At 37.3% G+C, this 23,417-nt stretch overlaps 1 protein-coding gene across 23 annotated transcripts in view; it reads right to left on the minus strand.

Moving 5' to 3' along the window:
* IRAG2 (inositol 1,4,5-triphosphate receptor associated 2) overlaps positions 1-23,417 on the minus strand; it is a 185,810-nt gene that overhangs the window by 54,285 nt on the left and 108,108 nt on the right. For 6 of the 23 annotated variants that reach the window (XM_082738460.1, XM_082738479.1, XM_082738480.1 and 3 more), the window contains 2 exons: positions 5,419-5,533; positions 4,781-4,943 (listed from right to left, as the gene is read on the minus strand). In XM_082738460.1, coding sequence (XP_082594586.1) covers positions 4,781-4,943; positions 5,419-5,533 — 278 coding nt within the window. Of the gene's footprint in view, positions 1-4,780; positions 5,279-5,418; positions 5,560-5,679; positions 5,858-23,417 lie in introns of those variants that run through there. The other 17 variants (XM_082738474.1, XM_082738463.1, XM_082738470.1 and 14 more) reach the window with 9 other exon arrangements.

Genomic DNA, 23,417 nt, shown 5'->3' on the forward strand with positions numbered 1-23,417 from the left:
CAGCTGTTAAACATCTGACTTCGGCTCAAGTCATGATCCCAGTATCCTGGGATCGAGTCCCCTATCGGGCTCTTTGTTTAGTGTGGATCCTTCTACTTCCTCTCCAGCTCCCCTGTGCTTGTATTCTCTCTCTTGCTAACCTTGTCATAAATAAATAAAATCTTTAAAAAAAAAAAAAAAGACTTAATGACTTCACAAAGATTTACAATAGTCAGTCAGCACAACAAATGAAAATCACAAGAAGATACCCAGAAGAGTGACAAAAATGGAAAAGAATGACACCACCAAGCACTGATGCTGTAGAGAAACCGGAACTCCCACACACTGCTGGTGGGAGTGTGAAATGTTACTGACCCTATGGAAAATTGGCAGTTTCTTAGTTACAGCTGCACTATGCCCTAACAACTCTGCTTGTAGATCTTTATCCCAGGTTTGGGAACAACATATGTCCACACAAAGACCCATATGCAGACGTTCATAACAGCTTGCTCCATAACAACCCCAAATTGCAAATAATTTAGATGTCCAATAATAGGAGAAAAGACAACCAAACTATGGAACCATTCATACAAAGAAATATAACTTGATCATGAAAAAGGCATGCCACTAATAAACATAACATATTAAGATAAATATTATGAGGGAAAGAAGACAAAAACACAAAAGCACATATTTTATATCTCAATTCTAGAAGCTAAACTAACCCATCGGTGATAAAAATCAGATCAGAGCTTAAAAAATCAGACCTTATAGTGGCGGAGGTAGGGGAATGGCAGTGACTGGAAAGTAACACAAAGGGAACGTTGTGGGGTTACAGTTCTGCGTTTCAATGTGCATTTGTAAACAATATACTTCAGGTGGTGCCTGGGTGGCTCAGTCGGTTAGGCCTCTGCCTTCAGCCCAGGTCATGATCCCAGGGTCCCAGAAAAAGCCCTATGTCAGGATCCCTACTCAGTGGGGAGCCTCTTCTCCCTCTCCCGCTCCCCCTGTTTTTGCTTTCTCTAATAAATAAATAAAATCTTAAAAAAAATACACTTAAGATCTGAACAATTCATGATATGTTAATTATGCCTTAATTTTTTTAAAAAAGAACAACTTATTTTTTAAAAAATGACAAGAACAAAAAAAAACAGGGTTTATGAGATGAACTCAGGTTAGGAAGAGATCATCAAAAATGTATATGCAACATGTAACCAGAGCACTAACAAACAAAATTATAAATTATTAGTACCTCAGAAGAGAACTTGGATCACGGAGATGTGCCTCTTAAAATGACCAAAGGCAGCCTCACAGGGTAACAGAAATGCACAATAACAAAAGCATGGAGATTCTGGTGACATTTAAATGGCACAGCGCTGGTGGGATGCTAAGGAAATGCAGATGGACGGGGAACTCAGGGAGTGGGATTGCTAAAGCGAACGCAGTGGGGAGTACCGTCTGCCACCAGCCAGAGCTCCGTAAGGCTGGGTGGCTCTTCTGTGGGGGAGGATGCCCAGGTGCAGACACTTGTTTGTAATTTTAAAATAAAGCTAAAAGAGCTCCTCCTGCTTGTCAGCAGCCAAGCCAAACACTCTCTCCTTCCGTGCTGAAGGTTCTAGTTCTCCCACCAAGCCAGACCCTATTCCTAGGAAAATCGTGAATGAAATGATACAACTTCCATACTGCACTCAGGTCATTACCCATTGGCTAAAGACGAATGAGAACGCACACGACAGAAACGTGCTCTAGCCGAACAGACTCTCCTGAGCACTAGCTACTGTTTCGCATTTGTTATTTATAAATTAACTACTGCGTTTTCTGGGAGCGGATACTGACACTCAGAGAGGTAAAGAGATTTGCCTAACTTTATCCAGTTTCGCTGGATACATCGAAACAAATACAGAACATTGGTTCTGTTAGGAATCATTAGGCTATACTGCCTCCTAGATTATGTCATCCATTTCTGCTTCCTACATTTGGGAAAATTTAGGCCCCCATCCCATCAGAGTTGCTGTGCAAGAGATGGTTTGGGGTTGTTCCTTTGGTCCTCAACCCAACACCTATCTTTAAGTACCTCAACCCCCCTTTCTTGTCTCATGTCCCTCTTGTGTACTGACTGCTCAAGACACATGGCCATCTTCAAATCCCTGAGGCTCTTATCTGTCCCATACCCCAACCGCTCCATGCTAAGGATAGCAAGTTAGAAGACAGCTCCCAGAGAGATCATCTAGGTGAAAGCCTTCTCTAAAGTTGATACAGATACCAGGTTCAGAGAAGGAGTTATGATATACAGGAGCTGCTCAGGCTCTCCCGCCAAGGAAATATTTATAGTTTCTAAAGGTAATCAGTTCCCTCCTTGCTTATTAAATCAGGGACTCAATGAAGATTTCATGTTGGATGGGGTAAAAAGAGGATGAACTATAAAGAGGTGATAGTCTATACTAGATCAAGTGGTCAGTGTTTCATTAGATTCACTCTAATATGTTAGGTAAATGCCTTAGATCTAAGAAGACTTTTGGTTTCCTTTTCAAAACAAACATTCATTTATATACCCAGGATTGCCTTTGTTAACAAGATACTTAGATATATATGTAGGTAAGGAGCAGGAGAAAGAAAATATATAGGTAACCATTCAGGAAACCCAGCAGTTCTAAGGGCACGTGTCATGGAGGCTGGCATGTTCACTTATAAGCTCATACATCAGTCCAATCCTGGCGGCCCCTGAAAACTTAGACATTACTTTTTCAATATTAGGTTCAGGATTTCTATTCAAATATCATGAATAATTTCCTAGTTTCAGCTCATAAACCGTCATTGACCTGAACATTTGGACACAATCACTGAATCCCCACCCAATTTGCTAAGGAACCATTCTTAGATGTGACAAAAATCCACTGCCTTAAACACTTAATAAATGTTGTAAGCTAACTAGAAAGTTTCAGAAGAACTAAGTGGATTTAAGTATTTTTATTTTCTGACTCAGAATTCAAACGTCTGACTCAGAATTCAAACAGCATGTGGTGACAGTGGTAATGGTGGAATGTGCCAGGATGTGTTTATATGATAACTGTCCTACCTCACTGACATTTATTCACAGTCTATCTGGAAAATCTGCTCCGCAGAACATTTAAAAAATATGTGCCACCCAAATTTCCCTTGTTGCAAAGGTTGATTTTTAAGGGCATTGTTAGAAAAATCCTCATAAGCAAATGGTCCTCAGAACAAAATCCTGATGTGTATGCCTTCTATGGGCAGCAAAAGATACAAACAAGTAAAAGAAAAACAAAAACAAAAACAAAACAAACAAACAAAAAAAAAAACCAGGCAGGTTGTGAGCAACTCAAGACAGAAAGGAGGCATCCACTCTACTTTATCCAGCCAGGAAAAATATATATATATATATATGCATACAACCCAGGATAGCTTTCGGTAATATTTGGACCAATGAAGTGGGAAGACAATAGCAACTTCATTATATCAAGAATGTATATTTTGGGATAAGTTACAAAAGTTGACTCTTCCAAGAAGGCATTGAAAGGAAATCAAAGGCGAGGGTGGGGTGGGGGGAGTAGGAGGAGGAGATAAATTCTTAGTTTTATAAACTATCGGGGTATAATGTTGACTTAATCAAAGATAAATATAATTGAACCCAAAAACTTAGTCCTCTAAAAACAGTGTCTAAAGCAAACATACCATAAACCAAATCTGGAATGCCTTATTATTTGTGTCTCAACAAGAACACTTCTGATCACAAGGGAATCTTCTCCAGTGCCCTCTGAGCAATCATAAAATAATGTATAGATTATGTAATTTAAAGCCTTACACTGACAGAGTAAATTGGTACTTAAAATTATTGAATAATTACTATTACATTAGAACTAGCCAAGTCATTGAAACTTTTAAACAGCATTCTCAGATAGCAGTACAAACAGTACAATAAATCCAAAACAAACCCAGGTCTGAAAATCTCCTTCTCTAGCTTAGCTTAAGCTGATAATTCATTTGTTTGTTACCCAAATCAATAATTTTGTCTAAAAAGATCATCTAGGACAGCTAGAACGAGAAGCTGGCCAAATAAAAGCAATTGACTGATAAATGGTCAAATAAGCAAGCTTTATTTTGACCAAATTGTGTTTCCAGAATAAAATTCACTACTGAGTAATCCGACATCTGTCATTTGACAATTGTCTTCTCACCTAAATCCCTAGTAAACACTTACTTTCAGGTAATACAGAAAAATGATCAATATTCCAATTTTTAAAGCAAAATATATATGTAAAGAGCACACTAAAATTTAAAAAGGGTTTTCACATATTTAATATTTTGATACACTGAATTTGTAAGTATTTTGCCCACCCCTAAAATTACTATGTAAAAGAAAATAGAGGGGCAGGTCCTTTCTACCACACAACGGGTACAAGCTAGCTAATAAAATCGGGGTAGGATAGGTAAGCCATTTGCGAGTTCAAATATCCCACGCGTGTAAGATTTTTTCCTTCCTTGTTTACTTTTACAGATACTGAGAACTTTAGTTTTTAAAGAAGTAACAGTCATAGACAAATCCAGCTCATAATTTAAAAAGAAAAAAAAAAAAACTGAAAGGGAAAGTTAGCCATTAACGCAGCCTACTTGGACACTAAGCAAGCCTTTCTGGAAGCCCACGATACTGCTTTCTGGAACCATTTTATTGTCATAAATGTGGGTATTAACACAGCAGCTGTCATCTACAAAAATGGCTATAGTCTTTTTGCCCCACCTCCGAGTGGACTGAATTGAGACATAACACATATTTGCTACTCACTTTTCAGTTTTCTCGTCTTCTGCTCAAGTGTCTGGCAAGTGTTCACCAATTCGGTATTTATAGCCTGGAGATTCCGTTGTTCCAAGATTGCTTCCTCTAATTCATGCAGCAAAGGCTTCGCTTTGTCACCAGCTGAGTGGGCTGTCGGATCTCGATCCTCAACCTGGACACATACGGTTAATACTGGATTTTAGCAGGGTGGCGGGGAAAGAAAGCAATTGAGCGTCCCCTGGTATTATGCACACAAAACTGAAAATGTGCTTTTCTTCTCAGGGAAGTGATAAGCCTCTACTGAACTTCTGCAATTCTGTGTTTGCATGGGCTTTGTACACCGGAGCTATCTCTACAGCGGTAAAAGTCCTGATATGTCAAGTTGCCTCTTTCTGCAAAGATGCCTCTTTCCTCGGCAGGCTGTTGACACCGCCTCTTTTACAACTCCCCCCCCCCCCCCCCCCCCCCCCCGTACTTCCTCCGCTCACTGCTGGTCGCCGGGGACTGAACTTCACAGTTCCTCTTCGGGTTTTTTTTTTTTTTTCTTTTTTTTTTTTTTCTGTTCCTCCTCCATTTTTTACTTCGTGGTTTTAAGAACATCTGAGGAAACTTCCTCTTGAATATAAAGTAGTCACAGGCTACCCTACCTGCTCTGCTCTGTCCTCCGGCCATGGGCTGGTTCCTTGGACTTTCTTCCTAACAACAGCTTCCTGCTTGACAGCATCTCCTTGCACTGGTTCAAGCGCTTCTCTTTGATTCTGCCTGGAGTTAAAAAAAAAAAAAAAAAAGTCCAAACCACAAGCTGTCAGTGACATTTCAACGGAGAGTCACCCCTGGGAAGTTGTGACAAATTAAAACTTAAAGCACTTCCTCAGAGATCAGAGGAAAAAGTGAAAGTATTTACATACATATACATGCTTAACAAATAGGGAACTTTAATCAAAGCAATCGTATTGATCTGTTGGCCTGGTACCCTCACTTTACAGACCAGGGCATTTTGTCTCTTCTTTTACACTGGGATATTCAGTTTCCCACTGGCTACATTCATCATAGTAATTAGCATCAGTCACCAAGTGCTTAGAAGATGGTACGGAAATGAGGTCACTGTGACAGGTGCAGGATTTACATATCATAGCTAGCTAGCGGTTTCAGAAAAAGAAAGGAAAAGATGATGGAAAAGAAAAAAAAAAGAAAGGAAATAAGAGTTTGGGGTCATGACCGTGGCCTTTTCTCTTTAAGAGCTGTCAATCATGCTAAATTGTGAGCACAGGAAGGGCTGCCCCAAGCACAGATGGAATACTAGATGGTAGTATTTCTGAAAACTTGACTGAAAATTTGACCACTCCCTCCCTTTCTTCTTCACTCCAAATCTCTTAGTGTTGCTATGTTACCTCTCTTTCAAATCCAACTATAGTCCTCCAAAATTTATTAAAATGCACTTGCTCTCAGTTAGCTGATGAGATTATTTAAATCATGCTAGGTATCAATATATCAATGACTATCTGGAAACAACTTGACCCGAATAAGGGTCATATCTTTAGCTCAAACGGATGACAAACTTCGGGAGCTTCAAAGCAATGAGGAAGACATTGTCAGATTTAGGCCTTGTGCATGCCTCTCAAACATTAACACAGTCAGATCTCTTGGTATATTGGCATAGAAAGCCCTAACTATAAGACAAATCACACAAGAGACAAGGATGGTCATGCAGAATGCTTACCATCATGGTAAACTAGCAACCAAAATCCTAAACAAAATTAAAAACTACCTAAACAAACAGCCTACAGAGCCCTTACAGCCAGTCTCTTGTTTTAAATATGGTAAGAACATTTAACATGAGATCTACCCCCCTTAAAACACGTTTAAGTGTATAATATCGTTAACTCTAGGCACAATGTGATACAGAAGATCTCTAGAATTTACTCATCTTGCATAACTGAAGCTTTATCCCTGTTAAACTGCAACTCTCTATTTCCCCCTCTTCTAGTCCCTGGAAACCACCATTCTACTTTCTGCTTCTCTGAGTCTGACTATTGTAGTTACCTCATGAAGAAGTATCATGGCATATTTGTCCTTCTGTAACTGGTTAATTTCACTTAGCATAATATCCTCGATTTATCCATGTTGTCACGTGTGACAAAATTTCCTTTTTTAAGGCTGAATAATATTCTACTGCGCGCGCATGCGCGCGCACACACACACACACACACACACACACACACAATTATATTTTCTCTATTCATTTACCATTGATAAACATTTAGGCTGTGTCTACATCTTGGCTATTGTGAATAATGCTGCAATAAACATGGATGTGTAAATGTCTCTTCAAAATTTTGCTGTGAATTCTTTTGCACATATATCCAGAAGTGGAATTGCTGGATCATATAGCAGTTCCATTTTTAATTTTTGAGGAAATTCCATACTGTTTGCCATAGCAGTTGCACTGTATTAAATTCCTACCAACAGAGTACAGAGTTTTAATTATTTCTCTGGATCTCTGCCAACATTCGGTATCTTTTGGTGGTTATTTTTCTTCCTTTGGTTTTTAATAATAGCTTTCCCTAACAGGTGTGATTTGTTCATCATTGTGAATGACTCACTGTGCGTTTTATTTGCATTTCCTTGATGATAAATGATGTTGAGCATCTTTTCATATACCTGTTGGTCAACTTTATGTCTTCTTTGGAAAAAATGTCTATTCAAGTCCTTTGCTATTTTTAAATTGGGTTTTTGTTACTGAGTTGTTATAGTTTTTCATGCATTTTTAATATTAACCCCTTATTGGATATATGGTTTGCAAATATTTTCTTTCATTCCATAATATATCTTTTCTCTATTAATTGCTTTGCTGTTCAGAAACATTTAAGTCTGATGTAGACCCATTTATCTAACTTTTCTTTTGTTGTTTGTGCTTTTGATATCATAGCCAAGTCCAATGTCATAAAGATCTTCCCCCAAGTTTTCCTCTAGGAGTTTTACAGTTTTAGGTCTTATATTTAAGTCTTTAATCCATTTTGAGTTGATTTTTGTATATGGAATATAGCAAGGGTTCAACTTCATTCTTTTGCACATGACTATCCAACTTTTCCAACATCATTTGTTGAAAAGACTATCCTTTCTCCATTGTGTATTCTTGGCACCCTTATTTACATATCAGCTGCCCATTTATGCATGGGTTTATCTCTGGGCACTATATTCTGTTCCACTGTCCTTAGGCCACACCATACTGTTTAATCTACTATAGCTTTGTAATACATTTTGAAATAAAAAAGTGTACTACCTCCAGCTTTGTGTTTCTTTTTCAAGATCGTTTTGGCTATTCAGGATCCTTTGCAGTTCCATGTGAATATTAGAATTATTTCTTTTTCTATTACTTCAAAAAAAAGCCAGTAGGGGGAGCGCCTGGGTGGCTCAGTGGGTTAAAGCCTCTGCCTTCAGCTCATGAACCTAGGGTCCTGAAATCAAGACCCACTTCAGGCTCTCTGCTCCACGGAGCCTGCTTCCTCCTCCCTCTCTCTGCCTGCATCTCTGCCTACTTGTGATCTCTGTCTGTCAAATAAATAAATAAATAAATTTCTTTAAAAATATGAAAATGCCAGTAGGGTTTTGATCAGTATTGCACTAAATCTGTAGATGACTTTGGGTATCATGGACATTTTAACAATATTAAGTCTTCTAATTTAGGAACACAGGATGTCTTCACTAATTTGTATTTTCTTTAATTTCTTTCAGCAATGTCTTACAGTTTTTAATGCACAAGTCTTCACCTCCTTGATTAAGTTAATTCCTATTTTACTCTTACTGATGGTATTTTAAATGAGGTTGTCTTTCCGATTTCCTTTTTGGATAGTCCATTGTTAGTGTACAAAAATGCCTCTGATTTTTATATGTTAATTTTGTATGTTGCAATTTTGCTGATTTTCTTTATTGGTTCTAACAACTTTTTGTGGAGTCTTTAGAGTTTTCTATATATAAGATCAAATCATCTACAAATACAGATGATTTTACTTCTTCCTTTCCAATGTGGATGTGTTTTATTTCCTTTTCGTGCTTAATTGCTCTGGCTAGGACTTTTTTGTTGCTGAGAAGTGATGAGAGTGGACATGCTTGTCTTGGTTCTGATTTAAGAGAAAACACATTGAGTCTTTCATCATTAAGTATGATGGTAGGTTTGGTGTTTTTCATATAGGGCCTTTATTATGATGAGGTGATTTCTATTTCTAGTATTTTGAATATTTTTATCATGAAAAAGTGTTAAATCTTGTCAAATGCTTTTCTCCCTCAATTCAGATGATCATGTGATGTTTATCTTTCATTCTGTTAAGGCGGTTTATCACAATTTGTGTAGGCTGAACTATCCTTCCTGGCAGGGATAAATCTCACATGGTATGATCTTTTCAACACATGATTAAAGTTGGTTGCGTGTATTTTGTTGAGAATTTTTGCCCCTATACTCATCAGGGATATTGACTTGTCGTTTTCTTTGCTTGTAGTTCTTTGGTATTGGTGTCAGGATTGTACGGACCTCATAAAATGAATTGCGAAGTGGTCCCACCTTTATAGTTTTTTGAAAGATTCAAAAGTCTTCAATAATCTCTTATTAATCTTATTAATCTTATTAATCTTCCCTAGATCTTTGGCAAAATTCATCAGTGAAACCATCCAGTCCTGATCTTTTCTTTGTTGGGTTTTTGAATACTGCTTCAATCTCTTTACTATTTTTTGTTCTATTCAGATTTTCTTTTTCTCACTGGTTCAGTCTTGGTAGGTTGTATATTCCTAAATATTTATCTTCAAGGTTATCCAATTGTTGGTATATGACTCCTCATAGTGGTCTTTTATGATCCCCCCCAACCCCTTCACTGTAGCATCAGTTGTAATTTTTCTTCTTTTGTTTCTGATCTTATTTGAATCTACTTTTTTTCCTAGTCTAGCTAAATGTTTGTCAATTATATCTTAAAAAAAAAAAAAAATTCAGGCGTTCAGGAAAGATGGCAGAAGAAGAGGATCCTAGGCTCACCTTGTCCCAGAGATACACCTAGATAGCACACACATCACTGTAAATAACTTAGAAAATGACCCAAAGCCTACCAGAACAGACTCTACACAGTTAAATATAAAAGAAGAGGCCATATTGAAGAGGGTAGCAAGGGTGGAGACATGGTCAGGAACCAAACTGACTCACAGGACTGTCTAAGGGAAGAAAGGATGCCATTGGCACCGAGAGGGGAGAGGAGCATACCCCACCACAGGCACCCCAGGCATGTCGGAGCCACACTGAGAAGATGAATCCCTATTGGGCTTTGAAACCCACAGGGGCCTAATTTCACAAGTTCTTATAATCAGTGGAGTATAAAACCTTGAACTTTGAAAACCAGGTAGCTCAGCTCTGGGAGAGCTGGAGGGCAATAGGAAACTGAGTCCCCACACTTAAGGAGGCAGCACAACAAACAGTCCCACTGAGATACAGCATAGAAACACAGTTTGAAAAAAAAAAAAAACCTGGGGTATACAAGAAGGAGATTTATTTACTAATCTCAGAGCAGGTGCTGGAGGGGTATGGATCTTTGTAAGATTCTACAAGAACAAAAGAGTTGGTGGGCACCATTTTCCTCTTCAAACCCCTCCCTACCCCCCAGCCCAATCTAGATACACAGACACCTGCAGGAACCAGCACAGAGCAAACACCCTCTGCCTAGTTTAAAAATAGTGCACCCCAACCTGCATTCTCCTGCAGATGCTCCCCCTCTATCCCGGGTTAGGCAGTGTACCCCACCCCTCCATTCTCCCACAGGCCTATCCCCCCAAAATATCCTTTGCAGGAGTCCATTCAAAGCAGTGCCACTAGCCTGACAGTGTGCAAGCAGAGCTGACAGGGGCCAACACTGCTCCAAACTGACTCCTTCCCTGGAGAGAGCGAAAGATAACCCCACACACTAGCCTGACTGTGACCCTAGCAGTGGATTGGGGGTAGGTATCTGTCTGACTGCAGTCCTTGCTCACAATGAAAGCTTCTCATGGAACAACACAGGAAGAACACCCTGAAGTTTGGTGTTACTCCAGCTTTGGCAAAAGCCTGGTCTGACACAAATCATGCCCAGAGTGGCCTGAGACTGGCCTATTAACAACACAGGAATCAAACTATGCCCACAACAGGCAAGGAGAGCCACTGCAGATGACTGGACTGAAGGCAAATGTGGCTCAGCCGTAATAGCAGTGTACACACAGCACACATACGAGACACCCCTGAAAGACCAAGTTCTGGTGAACAGGGGCATGGTTCAAAAGAGGTCCACAGGACCTCTTCTTCATAAGGCCACTAATTTCAAGAATAAGAGACATAGCTGACTTTCCTAAAACGCAGAAATAGACACAGAGAGTTAGACAAAATGAGGAAATCACAAGACAGCTAAACAAAACAAAGATAAATAATATACCTGTTAGTAAATTTAAAGTAATGGTAATAAAGATATTCAAGGGACTGGAGAAAAGACTGGAGGATCTCAGTGAGACCCTTAACAAAGAGATAGAAAACATAAAAAAGAACAAATCAGAGATGTATAACTCAACAACTGAAATTTAAAATATAGTAGAGAAAAAATGGATCAGTGACCTGGAAGACAAAGTAGTGGAAAGCAATCTAGTTGAACAGGAGAAAGAAAAATAAATAATAATAAATTAAAATAGATTAAGGGAAAACAATGACATGATCAAGCATAACAACATTCGTATTATAGGGATCCCAGAAAAAAAAAAAGAGAGCAGAGGAGGAAGAAAGATATATAGATAGACAGATAGCTAGCGAGACAGACAGAGTTGAAGAAATAATAGCTGAAAACTTTTGAAGAAGGAAACACAAATCTAGATTCATCAGGCACAGGAAACCCCAAACAAAATCAACCCAAGCAGATCCACACCAAGACACATAGTAATTAACATGGCAAAAAATATAAATAAATAAAATCTTTTTTTTAAAAATGGCAAAAAGTAGTGACACAGAGAGAATTTTAAAAACAGCAAAAGAAATAGCCGCATACAAGGGAAGCGCCATAAGGCTATCAGCTGATGTTTGAGCAGAAAACTTGACTGGCGAGAGGGTGTAGAATGATATGTTCAAAGTGCTGAAAGAAAAAACCTGCAACCAAGAATGTTCTACCCTTCAAGCTATCACTCAGAATAGAAGGAGAGATAAAGAGTATCCCAGGGGGGAAAGAAAATTAAAGGAATTTATCACTACTAAACCAGCCTGAGAAGAAATGTTAAAGGGGATTCTTTGAGTGGAAAAGAATGACCACGAGCAGGAATAAGAAAAATAGGATGCACTAAAATTATGTATACCTGTAAAAATCAGTCAAGGATTAACACACACAGGTGTAAAGTATGACATCATATGCATAAATTCTGGGGGGGGAGGGAGTAAAAATTTAATGCTTTTAGAATGGGTTCAAACTTAAACATCCATCGAATTACTTTAGACTGCTTATATGCAAAAGACTATATAGATAAACCTAATGGGAACCACAAATCAAAACCTGGTAATAGATATGCAAAAAAATAAAGAGAAAGGAATCCAAGCAGATCACTAAAGAAAGTCAGCAAACTATGATAAAAGAGAACAAAAGAAAGAAACAAAACACTACAAAAACTACCATAAAACAAGTAACAATATAGCAATAAATATATGACTATCAACCAATTACTTTGAATGTAAATGGACTAAAGGCTCCAATAAAAAGATATAGGGAGACAGTATGGGTAGAAAATAAGACCCATCTATATGCTGCCTATAGGAGATTCATTTCAGGCCTAAAGACACAAGCAGACTAAAAGTGAATGGAGGGAAAGCATTCATCATGCACATGGAAGTAAAAGAAAACCAGAGGAGCAATACTTAGGTCAGATTTTATTTTTTTAATTTATTTAAGAGAGAGAGAGAGAGAGCAAGAACAGGGGGAAGGGCAGGGGTGAGGGAGAAGCAGACTCCCCACTGATTAGGAAGCCTGACTCAGGGCTTTATCCTAGTACCCCTGGGATCATGACCTGAAGACAGTCACTTAACCAACTGAGCCACCTAGACCCCAGACAAAATGGACTTTAAAACAAAGACTGTAAGAAGAGAAAAAGATATTATATAATCATAAAACAATTTGACAAGAAGATATAACAATTGTAGATATATATGTACCCATCTTGGGAGTACCCAAATACATAAAGCAGCACCCAAATACATAACAGATATAAAATAAATAACTGACAGCAACACAATAGTAAGAGATTTTAATACTCCACTGACGTGGAAGGATAGATCATCCAAACAGAAAAATCAATAAGGAAAAATTGCTTTGAGTGACACATTGGACCAGATGGCTTTAACAGATAGATTCAGAACATTTCATCCTAAAACAGTAAAATACACATTCAAGTACACATAGAACATTCTCCAGAATAGGTCACATAAGAGGCCACAAAACAAGCCTCAGTAAATTAAAAAGAAAAAAAAAAATAGGACCTCAAGTTATACCATGCATTTTTCCAGCCATAGCTTTATGAAACTAGAAATCAACAAGTAAAAATCTTGAAAGAACACAAATACACAAAAGTTAAATAACATGATACTAAACAATGAGTGGGTCAACAAAGAAATCAAAGAGGAAATAAAAATTATATGCAAACAAATGACAATGGAAACTAATGGTCAAAATCCTTGGGATGCAGCAAAAGCTGATCTAAGAGTGAAGTGTACAGAATACAGATGTACCTTAAGGAGCAAGAAAAATTACAAACAACTTTGTCATACACTTAAAGGAGCTAGAAAAAGAAGAGCAAATCCAAAAACCAGTAGAAGAAAGCAATTATACAAATTAGAGCAAAAATAAATGAAATGGGAAAAACAATAGAACAGATCAATGAAACCAGGAGCTGGTTCTTTGGAAAGAACAAAATCGATAAGGCTTTAGCCAGACTCCTCAAAAAGAGAGAACGAGAAAGAGGACTCAAACACACAAAATGAGAAATGAAAGAGGAGAAATAACAACATAGAAATATAAAGGATTTTAAGAGAATACTATAAAAAATTATATGCCAAAAAATTGGACAAACTAAAAGAAATGGGTAAATTCCTAGAAATATAAAACCCCCAAAACTGAATCAGAAAGAAATAGAAAATTTGAACATACCAGTTACCAGCAATGCAATTGCATCTATAATCATAATCATAATCATAATCATAATAAAACTCCCAACAACCAAAAGTCCAGGATCATATGGCTTCATAAGTGAATTTTACTGAACATTTAAAGAAGAGTTCTTACTAGGTATTTATTTATCCAAAGTATACAAAAATGCTGATTTGAAGGGGCACATGAACCCCAAAATTTATAGCAGCATTATCAACAATAGCCAAATTATGGAAAGAGGCCAAATGTCCATCAACTGATGGATAAAGAAGATGTGGTATATACTTAAAATGGAATATTACTCGTCATCAAAAAGAATAAAATCTTGCCATGTGCAGCAACGTGGATAAAACTAGAATGTATTTTGCTAAGTGAAATAAGTCAGAGAAAGACAAATATATGATTTTACTGGTATGTGGAATTTAACAAACAAAACAGATAGGGGAAGGGAAGGGAAAATGAAATAAGATAAAAACGGAGAGAGGGGCAAACCATAAGAGACTCTTAAATATAGCAAACTGAGGGTTGCTGGAATGGAAGTGGGTGATAGGAAGTGGGCGATGGGCATTAGGGAGGACACTTGTTCCTATGAGCACTGGGTGTTATATGTAAGTGATTAATCACTGAATTCTACTAAATTCTACTCTTGAAACCAACACTACACTATATGTTAACTAATTTAAACTTAAATTTAAAAAAACAAAAATAAAGAAGAGTTGATGCCTATTCTTCTCAAACTATTTTTAAAAAAGTAAAAAAGAAAGGAAAGTTTCTAAATTCATTCTATTTGGCCAGGATTAGCTGATAGCTAAATAAAGACAGATAAAGACACCATCAAAAACAAAACAAAACTACAAGCCAATATTTCTGATGAGCATAGATGCAAAAATCCTCAACCAAAATACTATCAAACAAACTTCAATATACATTAAGCCATTCACCATGATTGAGTCAGTTTTATTCCTGGCTTTAAAATGACTGAATATTCACCAAACAACATGACACATAACATCAATGAGAGAAAGGATACAAACTATGATCATTTCAATAGATGCAGAAAAAGCATTTGACAAAGTACAACATCCATTCACGACACAAACCTTCAACAAAGTAGGTTTAGAGGGAACATATTTCAACTAATAAAGGCCATTTTGAAAAGGCCACTGGTAATATCATACTCAATGGTGAAAAACAGAGTTTTCCCCCTAAGATCAGGAATAAGTGAAGGATGTCCACTCTTACCACTTCTATTCAACATAGTACCCGAAGTCCTAGTCACAGCAATTAGGGGGAAAAAAAAAAAGAAATAAAAGAAATAAAAGAAATAAAGGGCTCCAAATTGATAAGAAATAAAACTATCACTATTTGTAGATGATATGGTACTATATATAAAAAACTCTAGAGACTCCACCAATGAATTCAGTAAAGTTACAGAATATAAAATCAGGGCTGCCTGGATGGCTCAGAGGGTTAAAGCCTCTGCCTTCAGCTCAAGACATGATCCCAGCGTCCTGGGATGGAACTCTGCATGGGCTCTCTGCACAGCAGGGAGCCTGTTTCCCTTCCTCTCTCTCTGCCTGCCTCTCCACCTACTTGTGATCTTTGTCAAATAAACAAAATCTTAAAAAAAAAAGAATATAAAATCAATACACAGGAATTTTCTGTGTTTCTATATACTAATAATGTAATAGAAAGAGAAATCAAGAAAACAATCTTGGGACACCTGGATGGTTCAGTGGGTTAAGCCTCTGCCTTCGGCTCAGATCATGATCTCAGTCCTGGGATCGAGCCCCTCACCGGGCTCTCTGCTCAACACAGAGCCTGCTTCCCCCTCCCCCTCTGCCTGCCTCTCTGCCTACTCCTGATCTCTTTCTCTGTGTCAAATGAATAAATTAAAAAAAAAAAAAATCTTTAAAAAAAAAAAAAGAAAAAAAATCTCATTTATAATTGCACCAAAAATAACAAAGTACCTAAGAATAAACATAACAAAGAAGGTGAAAGAACTTTACATTGAGAACTATAAAACACTGTTGAAAGAAACTGAGGACAACACAAACAAATGGAAAGAAAGCCCATGCTCATGGATTAGGAGAACAAATATTGTTAAAATGTCCATGTTACCCAAAGAAATCTACAGATTTAATAAAATCTCTACCAAAATACCAGAAGTATTTTTCATATAACTAGAACAAATAACCCTAAAGTATATAAGAAACCACAAAAGACACTAAATAGCGAAAGAAATCCTGAAAAAAAGGAGCAAAACTAGTGGGATCACAATCCCAGATTTCAACATATATTACAAAGCTGTAGTAATCCAAACAGTATGGTGTCAGCACAAAAAGAAAGACACATCAATAGAACAGAAAGAAAGACACATCAATAGAATAGAACAGAAAAAACCCCACGCTTATACAGTCAATTAATCTATGACGAAGGAGGCAAGAATATGCAAGGGGAGAACACAGTCTCTTCAACAAATGGTATTGGAGAACACTGGCGTTAGACAGCTACATGCAAAAGAATGAAACTATGGAGCACCTAGGTGGCTCAGTTGGTTAAGTGACTGACTTGATTTTGGCTTAGGTCATGATCTCAGAGTTGTGGGAACAAGCCCTGCGTTGGGCTCTGTGCTCAGCAAAGAGCCTGCTTGTCCCTCTCCATCTGCTCTCCCCACCACTTGTGCTCTTTCTCATGAATGAATGACTGAATGAATGAATAAATGAATGAAACAAACTGGACCACTTTCTTACACTGCACAAAAATAAACTCAAAATGGATTCAAGACCTAAGTGTGAGACCTAAACCCGTAATCATCCCAGAAGACAGCACAGGAAGCAATTTCTCTGATATCAGTCACAGCAATATTTTTCTAGTTCTGTCTCCTGAGGCAAGGGAAATAAAAGCAAAAATAAACTTTTGGGAGTATATCAAAATAAAAACCTGCACAACAAAGAAAAATAATCAACAAAACTAAAAGACAAATTATGGAACTGGAAAGATCTGCAAATGACATATCCAATAAAGGGTTAGTATCCAAAATATATGAGGAACTTATAGTGCTCACTTTGGCAACACATACACAAAATATATAAAGAACTTATAAAACACTCCAAAACAAATAATCCAATTAAAAATGGGCAGAAGACATGAACAAACATCTCTCCAAAGACATACAGATGGCCAACAGATGCATGACAAGATGCTCAACATCACTCATCATCAGAAAGATGTAAATCTAAGCCACAGTGAGATACCACTTCACATCTGTCAAAATGGTTAAAATAAAAAGCACAAGAAACAAGAAATGTTGGCAAGAATGTGGAGAAAAAAGAATCCTTGTGCACTGTTGGTAAGAATGCAGCCACTGTGGAAAATAGGATGGAGATTCCACAAAATATTAAAAATATAATTACTATATGATCCAATAATTCCACTACTGGGTATTTACACAAAGAATACAAGAATGTTAATTTGAAAAGATACCTGCACCCCTGTGCTTATTGTAGCATTATTGACAATAGCCAAATTATGGAAGCAACCTAAGTATCCACTGATTGATGAATGGATAAAGATGATGTGGTATAATATGTATAAGAGTGTGTGTGCACATGTGTGTCTGATGGAATATTACTCAGCCATAAAAAATAAAATCTTGCCATTTGCAATAACATGGATGGATCCAGATGGTGTAAGGCTAAAGGGACAGAGGTCCATCAGAGAAAAACAAATGCCACTTATATATGGAATTTATGAAACAAAACAAATGAACAAAGGAAAAAGAGACAAACACCCCCCCCCAAATATTCTTTAATATGGAGAACTAATGATTACCAGGGGTGAGTGGAGGGATGGGTGAAATAGGTAAAGAGATTACAAACACACACATCATGGTGAGAACTGAGAAATGAATAAAATTATTGAATCACTATATTGTACACCCAAAGCTAATATAACATTGTATGTTAACTATAGTGGAATTAAAATTATAAAGATATATAATGGTTAATAATATGTTAAATAAAATTTTCTAATTTAAAAAACCAACTTAATTTTACTGATTTTTTTGTTTTTCTATTCTTTATTTCTCCTTTACTCTATTATTTCCTTCTGTGTGCTAATTTTGCAATTAGTTTGTTCTTTTTCTGATTTCTTGAGCTACAATGTTGGTTTGTTAATTTGAGATCTTCCTTCTTTTTGATGTAGGCATTTGTCACTGTTAACTTCTCTCTCAGTATTGCTCTTGCTGCACGCCATTGGTTTTGGTATGTTGCTCTCAGTTTTGTCTCAGAATACTTTCTAATTTCCCTTTTAATTTCTTCTCTATGGTTTTTCAGCAGTGTGTTGTTTAATTTCTAAGTATTTGTGAATTTTCCAGTTTTCCATCTGCTATTGATTTCTAGTTCTATTCCATTGCGGTTAAAAAAAAATACTTAGTATTATTTCCATCTTTTAAATTTGTTAAAACTTGTCTTGTTACCTAACATATGATCCTGGAGTATGTTCCATGTGCACTTGAGAAAAATGTATGTTCTGTAGCTACAAGGTAGAATGTTCTGTATGTGTCTATTAGGTCCATCTGGTCTACAGTGTTCCAGTGTATTGTTTCCTTATTGACCTTATGTCTCAATGTTCTATCCATTATTGAAAGTCATATATTGAAGTCTCCTACCATTATATTGCTATTTCTTCCTTCTATTTTGTCAGTGTATGCTTTATATATTTAGGTACTCTGATACTGAGTGCATAAGTATTTATAATCATATCTTCCTAGTGAACTGGTCCTTTTATCCCTGTATAATGTCCTTTTGTCTCTTGTGACAATTTTTTATTTGAAGTCTATTTTCTCTGATCTAGGTATACCCACCCTGACTCTCTTTTGGTTAAGTCAGGATTTGCCTGGAACAGCTTTTGGCCTCCCTTCACTTTCAACCTATGCATGTCCTTAACTCTGAAGTGAGTTTCTTGTAGACAGCATATAGTTGGATCTTGTTTTTTTTTTTTTTTTTTTTTTTTTTAAGATTTTTATTTATTTGACAGATCACAAGTAGGCAGAGAGGCAGGCAGAGAGAGAGGAGGAAGCAGGCTCCCTGCTGAGCAGAGAGCCTGATGTGAGGCTTGATCCCCGGACCCTGGGATCATGACCTGAGCCGAAGGCAGAGGCTTTAACCACTGAGCCACCCAGGTGCCCCAATTGGTTCTTGTTTTTTAATCCATTGAGCCATTCTATGTCTTTTAATTAGAAAGTTTTATCTATTTACATTTAAAGTAATTGATAGAGAGGGATCTACTATGGCCATTTTTTTCATTGTTTTCTGTCCGTCCTGTTGTCCTTTTGTTTCTATTTCCACCCTTCTTGTTTTCTTCCATGTTTCTTTTAATTAACATTTTTGACTCATTTTTCTTTTGTGTATTTCTATATGGATTTTCTTCATGGTTACCATGGGGCTTACATAAAACTTAAGTCTATTTTAAAGCTGATATCAATTTAACTTCAATCACATACAATAACTACACTTTTACTTCTCTACTTCTTCCACTCTGTTATTGATGTCACAATTTACAACTTGGTGTATAGTGTATCTTAACATATTTTTATAATAAACATATAATTTTTAAACTTTGATCCTAAATTAAAAGTGATTTGCCCACCACTTTTTTTTTCAATCAATTAATATATATTATCTCATTTTGTTTCTGGGTTATCAGGAATCGAGAAGTGACTTGCTGGGAGGTTCTGACCAGGGTCTCATGCCCATCACTCTTACAGTATTACAGTATTCTGTATTTATCTATATATTTACCTTTATTAGCAAATTTTATACTTTAATATGTTTTCATATTGTTGTTTAAAACCCTTTTGCTTCAATTTGAACTTCCTTTAGCAATTCTCCTAAGGCAGGTCTAGTGGTAGCAAACTCTTTCAGCTTTTGCTTATATGGGAAGGTCTTTATATCACCATGATTTTCAAGAGACAGTTTGCTGAAAATAGTGTTCTTGGTTAGTAGTCTTTTGCTTTTAAGACTTTGAATGTATCATCCCACTTTCTCATGAATTACAAGGTTTCTGCTGAGAAATCCACTGATTGTCTCATGGTCCTTCCTTTGTACACCACAAAATTTCTCTTGCTGTTTTCAAAATTCTTCATTTTTTACTTTATTTTTTTTTAAGGTTTTATTTGTTTGAGAGTAAGAAAGCTACAGAGAGAACACGAGCCAGGGGCAAGTGCTCACCTGGACTCCTATCACACCGGTTCACCTAGGCTACTGAAATAGCTGCAGGATGCCTGGGTGGCTCAGTGGGTTAAGGGTTTGCCTTCAGTTCTGGTCACGATTCCAAGGTCCTGGGATTGAACCCCACATCACACAGGGTTCCCTGCTCCGTGGGGAGCCTCTTTCTCCCTCTGCCTGCTACTCCTCCTGCTTGTGCTCTTCTCTCTCTGTCAAATAAATAAAATCTTAAAAAAAAAAAAGTTTCTAACTCAGTGGCTTTTTTTGACCATGACCCAGCAAATATTTTATATTTCAACCAGGTACACACACACAGCTGAATATTTTTATGAAATATCACTCTTACTATATGAAATACACTTTGATATTTTATATTTATTTTATTAAAATGACTCATAACCTGGTAAATTGGTTTCAAGATCTCTTATTGGTGATTTGTTATTGAAGAAACTCTTTTCACTGGTGTCACTGTTTGCACTTTCTCCCTCTATAGACAATCCTCTACCAGCAGCTAGAATAATCTTTCAAAATATGTCATGTTACTTTCCTGTTTACAACCCTTTGATTGCTTCCCATCTACTCAGAATAAAATCCCAATCCTGGGCACCTGGGTGGCTCAGCGGGTTAAGCCTCTGCCTTCAGCTCAGGTCATAATCTCAGGGTACTGGGATCAAGACCCACATCGGGCTCTCTGCTCAGGAGGGAACCTGCTTCCTCCTCTCTCTGCGGGCCTCTCTGCCTACTTGTGATCTCTCTCTGTCAAATAAATAAATAAAATCTTTTTTTTTTTTAAGATTTTATTTATTTAGTGGGGGGGGGGGGGAGAGAGTGAGCACAGGTAGACAGAGGCAGAGGGAGAAGCAGGCTCCCTGCGGAGCAAGGAGCCCGATGTGGGTCTCGATCCCAGGACGCTGGGATCATGACCTGAGCCGAAGGCAGCTAATCCCAATTCCTAAGCATGAACTGTGAGGCAGTGACTCTAACACCTACCTATATCTCTAACATCATCCACTACCATTGCCTGGCACTCACTCCACCCCAGCCACGCTGCCCTCTTGCAGATGCTCAAGTATACCAAAGTGCTTAAAGCCTCAGGGCCTTTGCACTTGCTAATTCCTCTGTCTAGAACCCTTCCCAGATCATCTTTTAGCTCACTTTCTCACTTCATTTATAGGCCTTTCCTGGTCATTTTTCCTAAAATCAGCTTTCTGCCCCATCATTCTTGATCTTCTTATCCTCCTTTAATTTTTATATCACTTAACATTCCCTCACATTATATTATGTACTTAAATATTAATTTGTTTACTATTTATGTCCCTTCATAGATACTAGTTTCATGGATGTGATTTTGGTCTCATTTAATTTTCTACTACCTAGGAGGGAAAAAACTGGCAAAGAGCTGGGACTTGAATGTTGCACAAATGACATTTTTTTTTTCTCACTGAGACCTTCAAGAGCAGTTTTTTCTTTCACTGCCTCTCCTTGACTTAACTCAGTTCTTCCCATTCCTTAGCACTGGAGCCTATTTATCTTGCAACAAGAATGAAAGCCTTCTCCTTCTCAGCAAACAGCCCCTAAAAGTTTAATAAATATTTCCTACCTCATCTAAATGTAGAATACTTATTCCCATACCCACAAAATATTCCATATATTTAGATATATATAGATACACTTTTAAGTAGGCTCTACACCCAGCATGGAGTCCTACATGCTGAACTACAGCAAGTAGAAGGAACTCTGAAGAAGGAACTCTCAACTCTGCACAGGGCTTAAACTCATGACCCTGAGGTCAAGACCTGAGCTGAGATCAAGAGTTGGACACTTAACCCACTGAGGCACCCAGGCACCCCACTCCACGCATATTCTTATTCCTAGTTAAAACTGATAACTAAATCATTTTGTGTGTAGCCACCAAATGGTTTTATCTGTCTTAAATTATATCTAAAAGGCAGGGGCTTAACAATCCTTACAGTGATGAGTGGTATTTTGCCCAATGCCAGGTTTTAATGAATATTTTATTCAGTTTTAACAAGCAGATGGTGGGGGATTAATAGTCGAAAGAACACAGGTTTTGAAGTTGCACAGATCTAGGGCTGCTCCCAGCTGTCACTTAATCTCTCTTGGGTAACCTTGGGTGAGTCACTGAACATCTCTGGAGATAAAAGTATGTCAAATTTTTAGCACTACCTCCAACACAGTGAGGTCTCAACAAATTGCACCTACTGTTACTTAATTGGGTGCTTGTGTGTCTTGTAGAATAATACAGAAGATTCACTTGTTCAGAAAGGAGTCTAGTGCAGGCTCCCCTCCAAATAGTTCCTTGTTGCTAACTAGCAGAATTTCAACACTCCCTTTTGTGGAGATGGCATCCATGTAAGGAAGCTGCATATCCACTTAACCCACACCTTTACCACTATGGGGAAGTCTAGGCTCCCTGCTTCTTAGGGAAAGCTGAAGGTCATGTTTTTGAGAGTTCCTTCTGGTATTAACTTGTCTCTGGTATGCAGGTTTCTGGGGGGGGGGGCGGATAAAATAGTTTTTCTGGCTTTCTTCAAGCAACTTTTGTTTCTAACTCTATTTCATAAGAGATATTGGTTTGCAGTTTTCTTGTAATGTCTTTGGTTTTGGTAGTAGGGTAATTCTGGCCTTATAGAACGAGTTAGGAAGTACTCCCTCTGTTTCTATCCTCCAAAAGAGATTGTAGAAAATTAGTATAATTTATTCCTTAAATGTTTGTTAGAATTTACCAGTGAACCCATCTGGATGTAGGAAGGTTATTAATTATTATTAATATGTTGTTTATAGAGTATACAAATTTTAAGAATTTCCCCATAAACATAAAAATTAAGGTTAGAGGAACAGTAAGATAGTAAATTATTTTACATTTAGAATCCTTTATTCTGATTTCTTTTCCTTGAGATTTAATTGACTAGTGCCTAATACAATATATTATATACTGAGGCAGAAAATGAAGCCCAGTGGGACAGAAGTCAATAGACTCAGCAAATTCTTCCATTGATAAATCACTTCCTATACTTTCCATTAATAACTTCCAGGTCTTAATCAATTCACTTTATATACTTACGCCTCAGTCCTCTGTAAAAGAACAAGATTTTACTAAATAATTTCTAAAAGTCCTTTCTTGTTAAAAGAATTCTATATTCTGTAATTCTAACTTCCTTTTTTAGTGAAAATAACTCATTATACAGGGTTTCCAGAAATTTTAAAGTTCAGTAT

The sequence above is a fragment of the Mustela nivalis genome (assembly GCF_964662115.1).
Source record: "Mustela nivalis genome assembly, chromosome: 7".
NCBI classification, from domain to species: Eukaryota; Metazoa; Chordata; class Mammalia; order Carnivora; family Mustelidae; genus Mustela; species Mustela nivalis.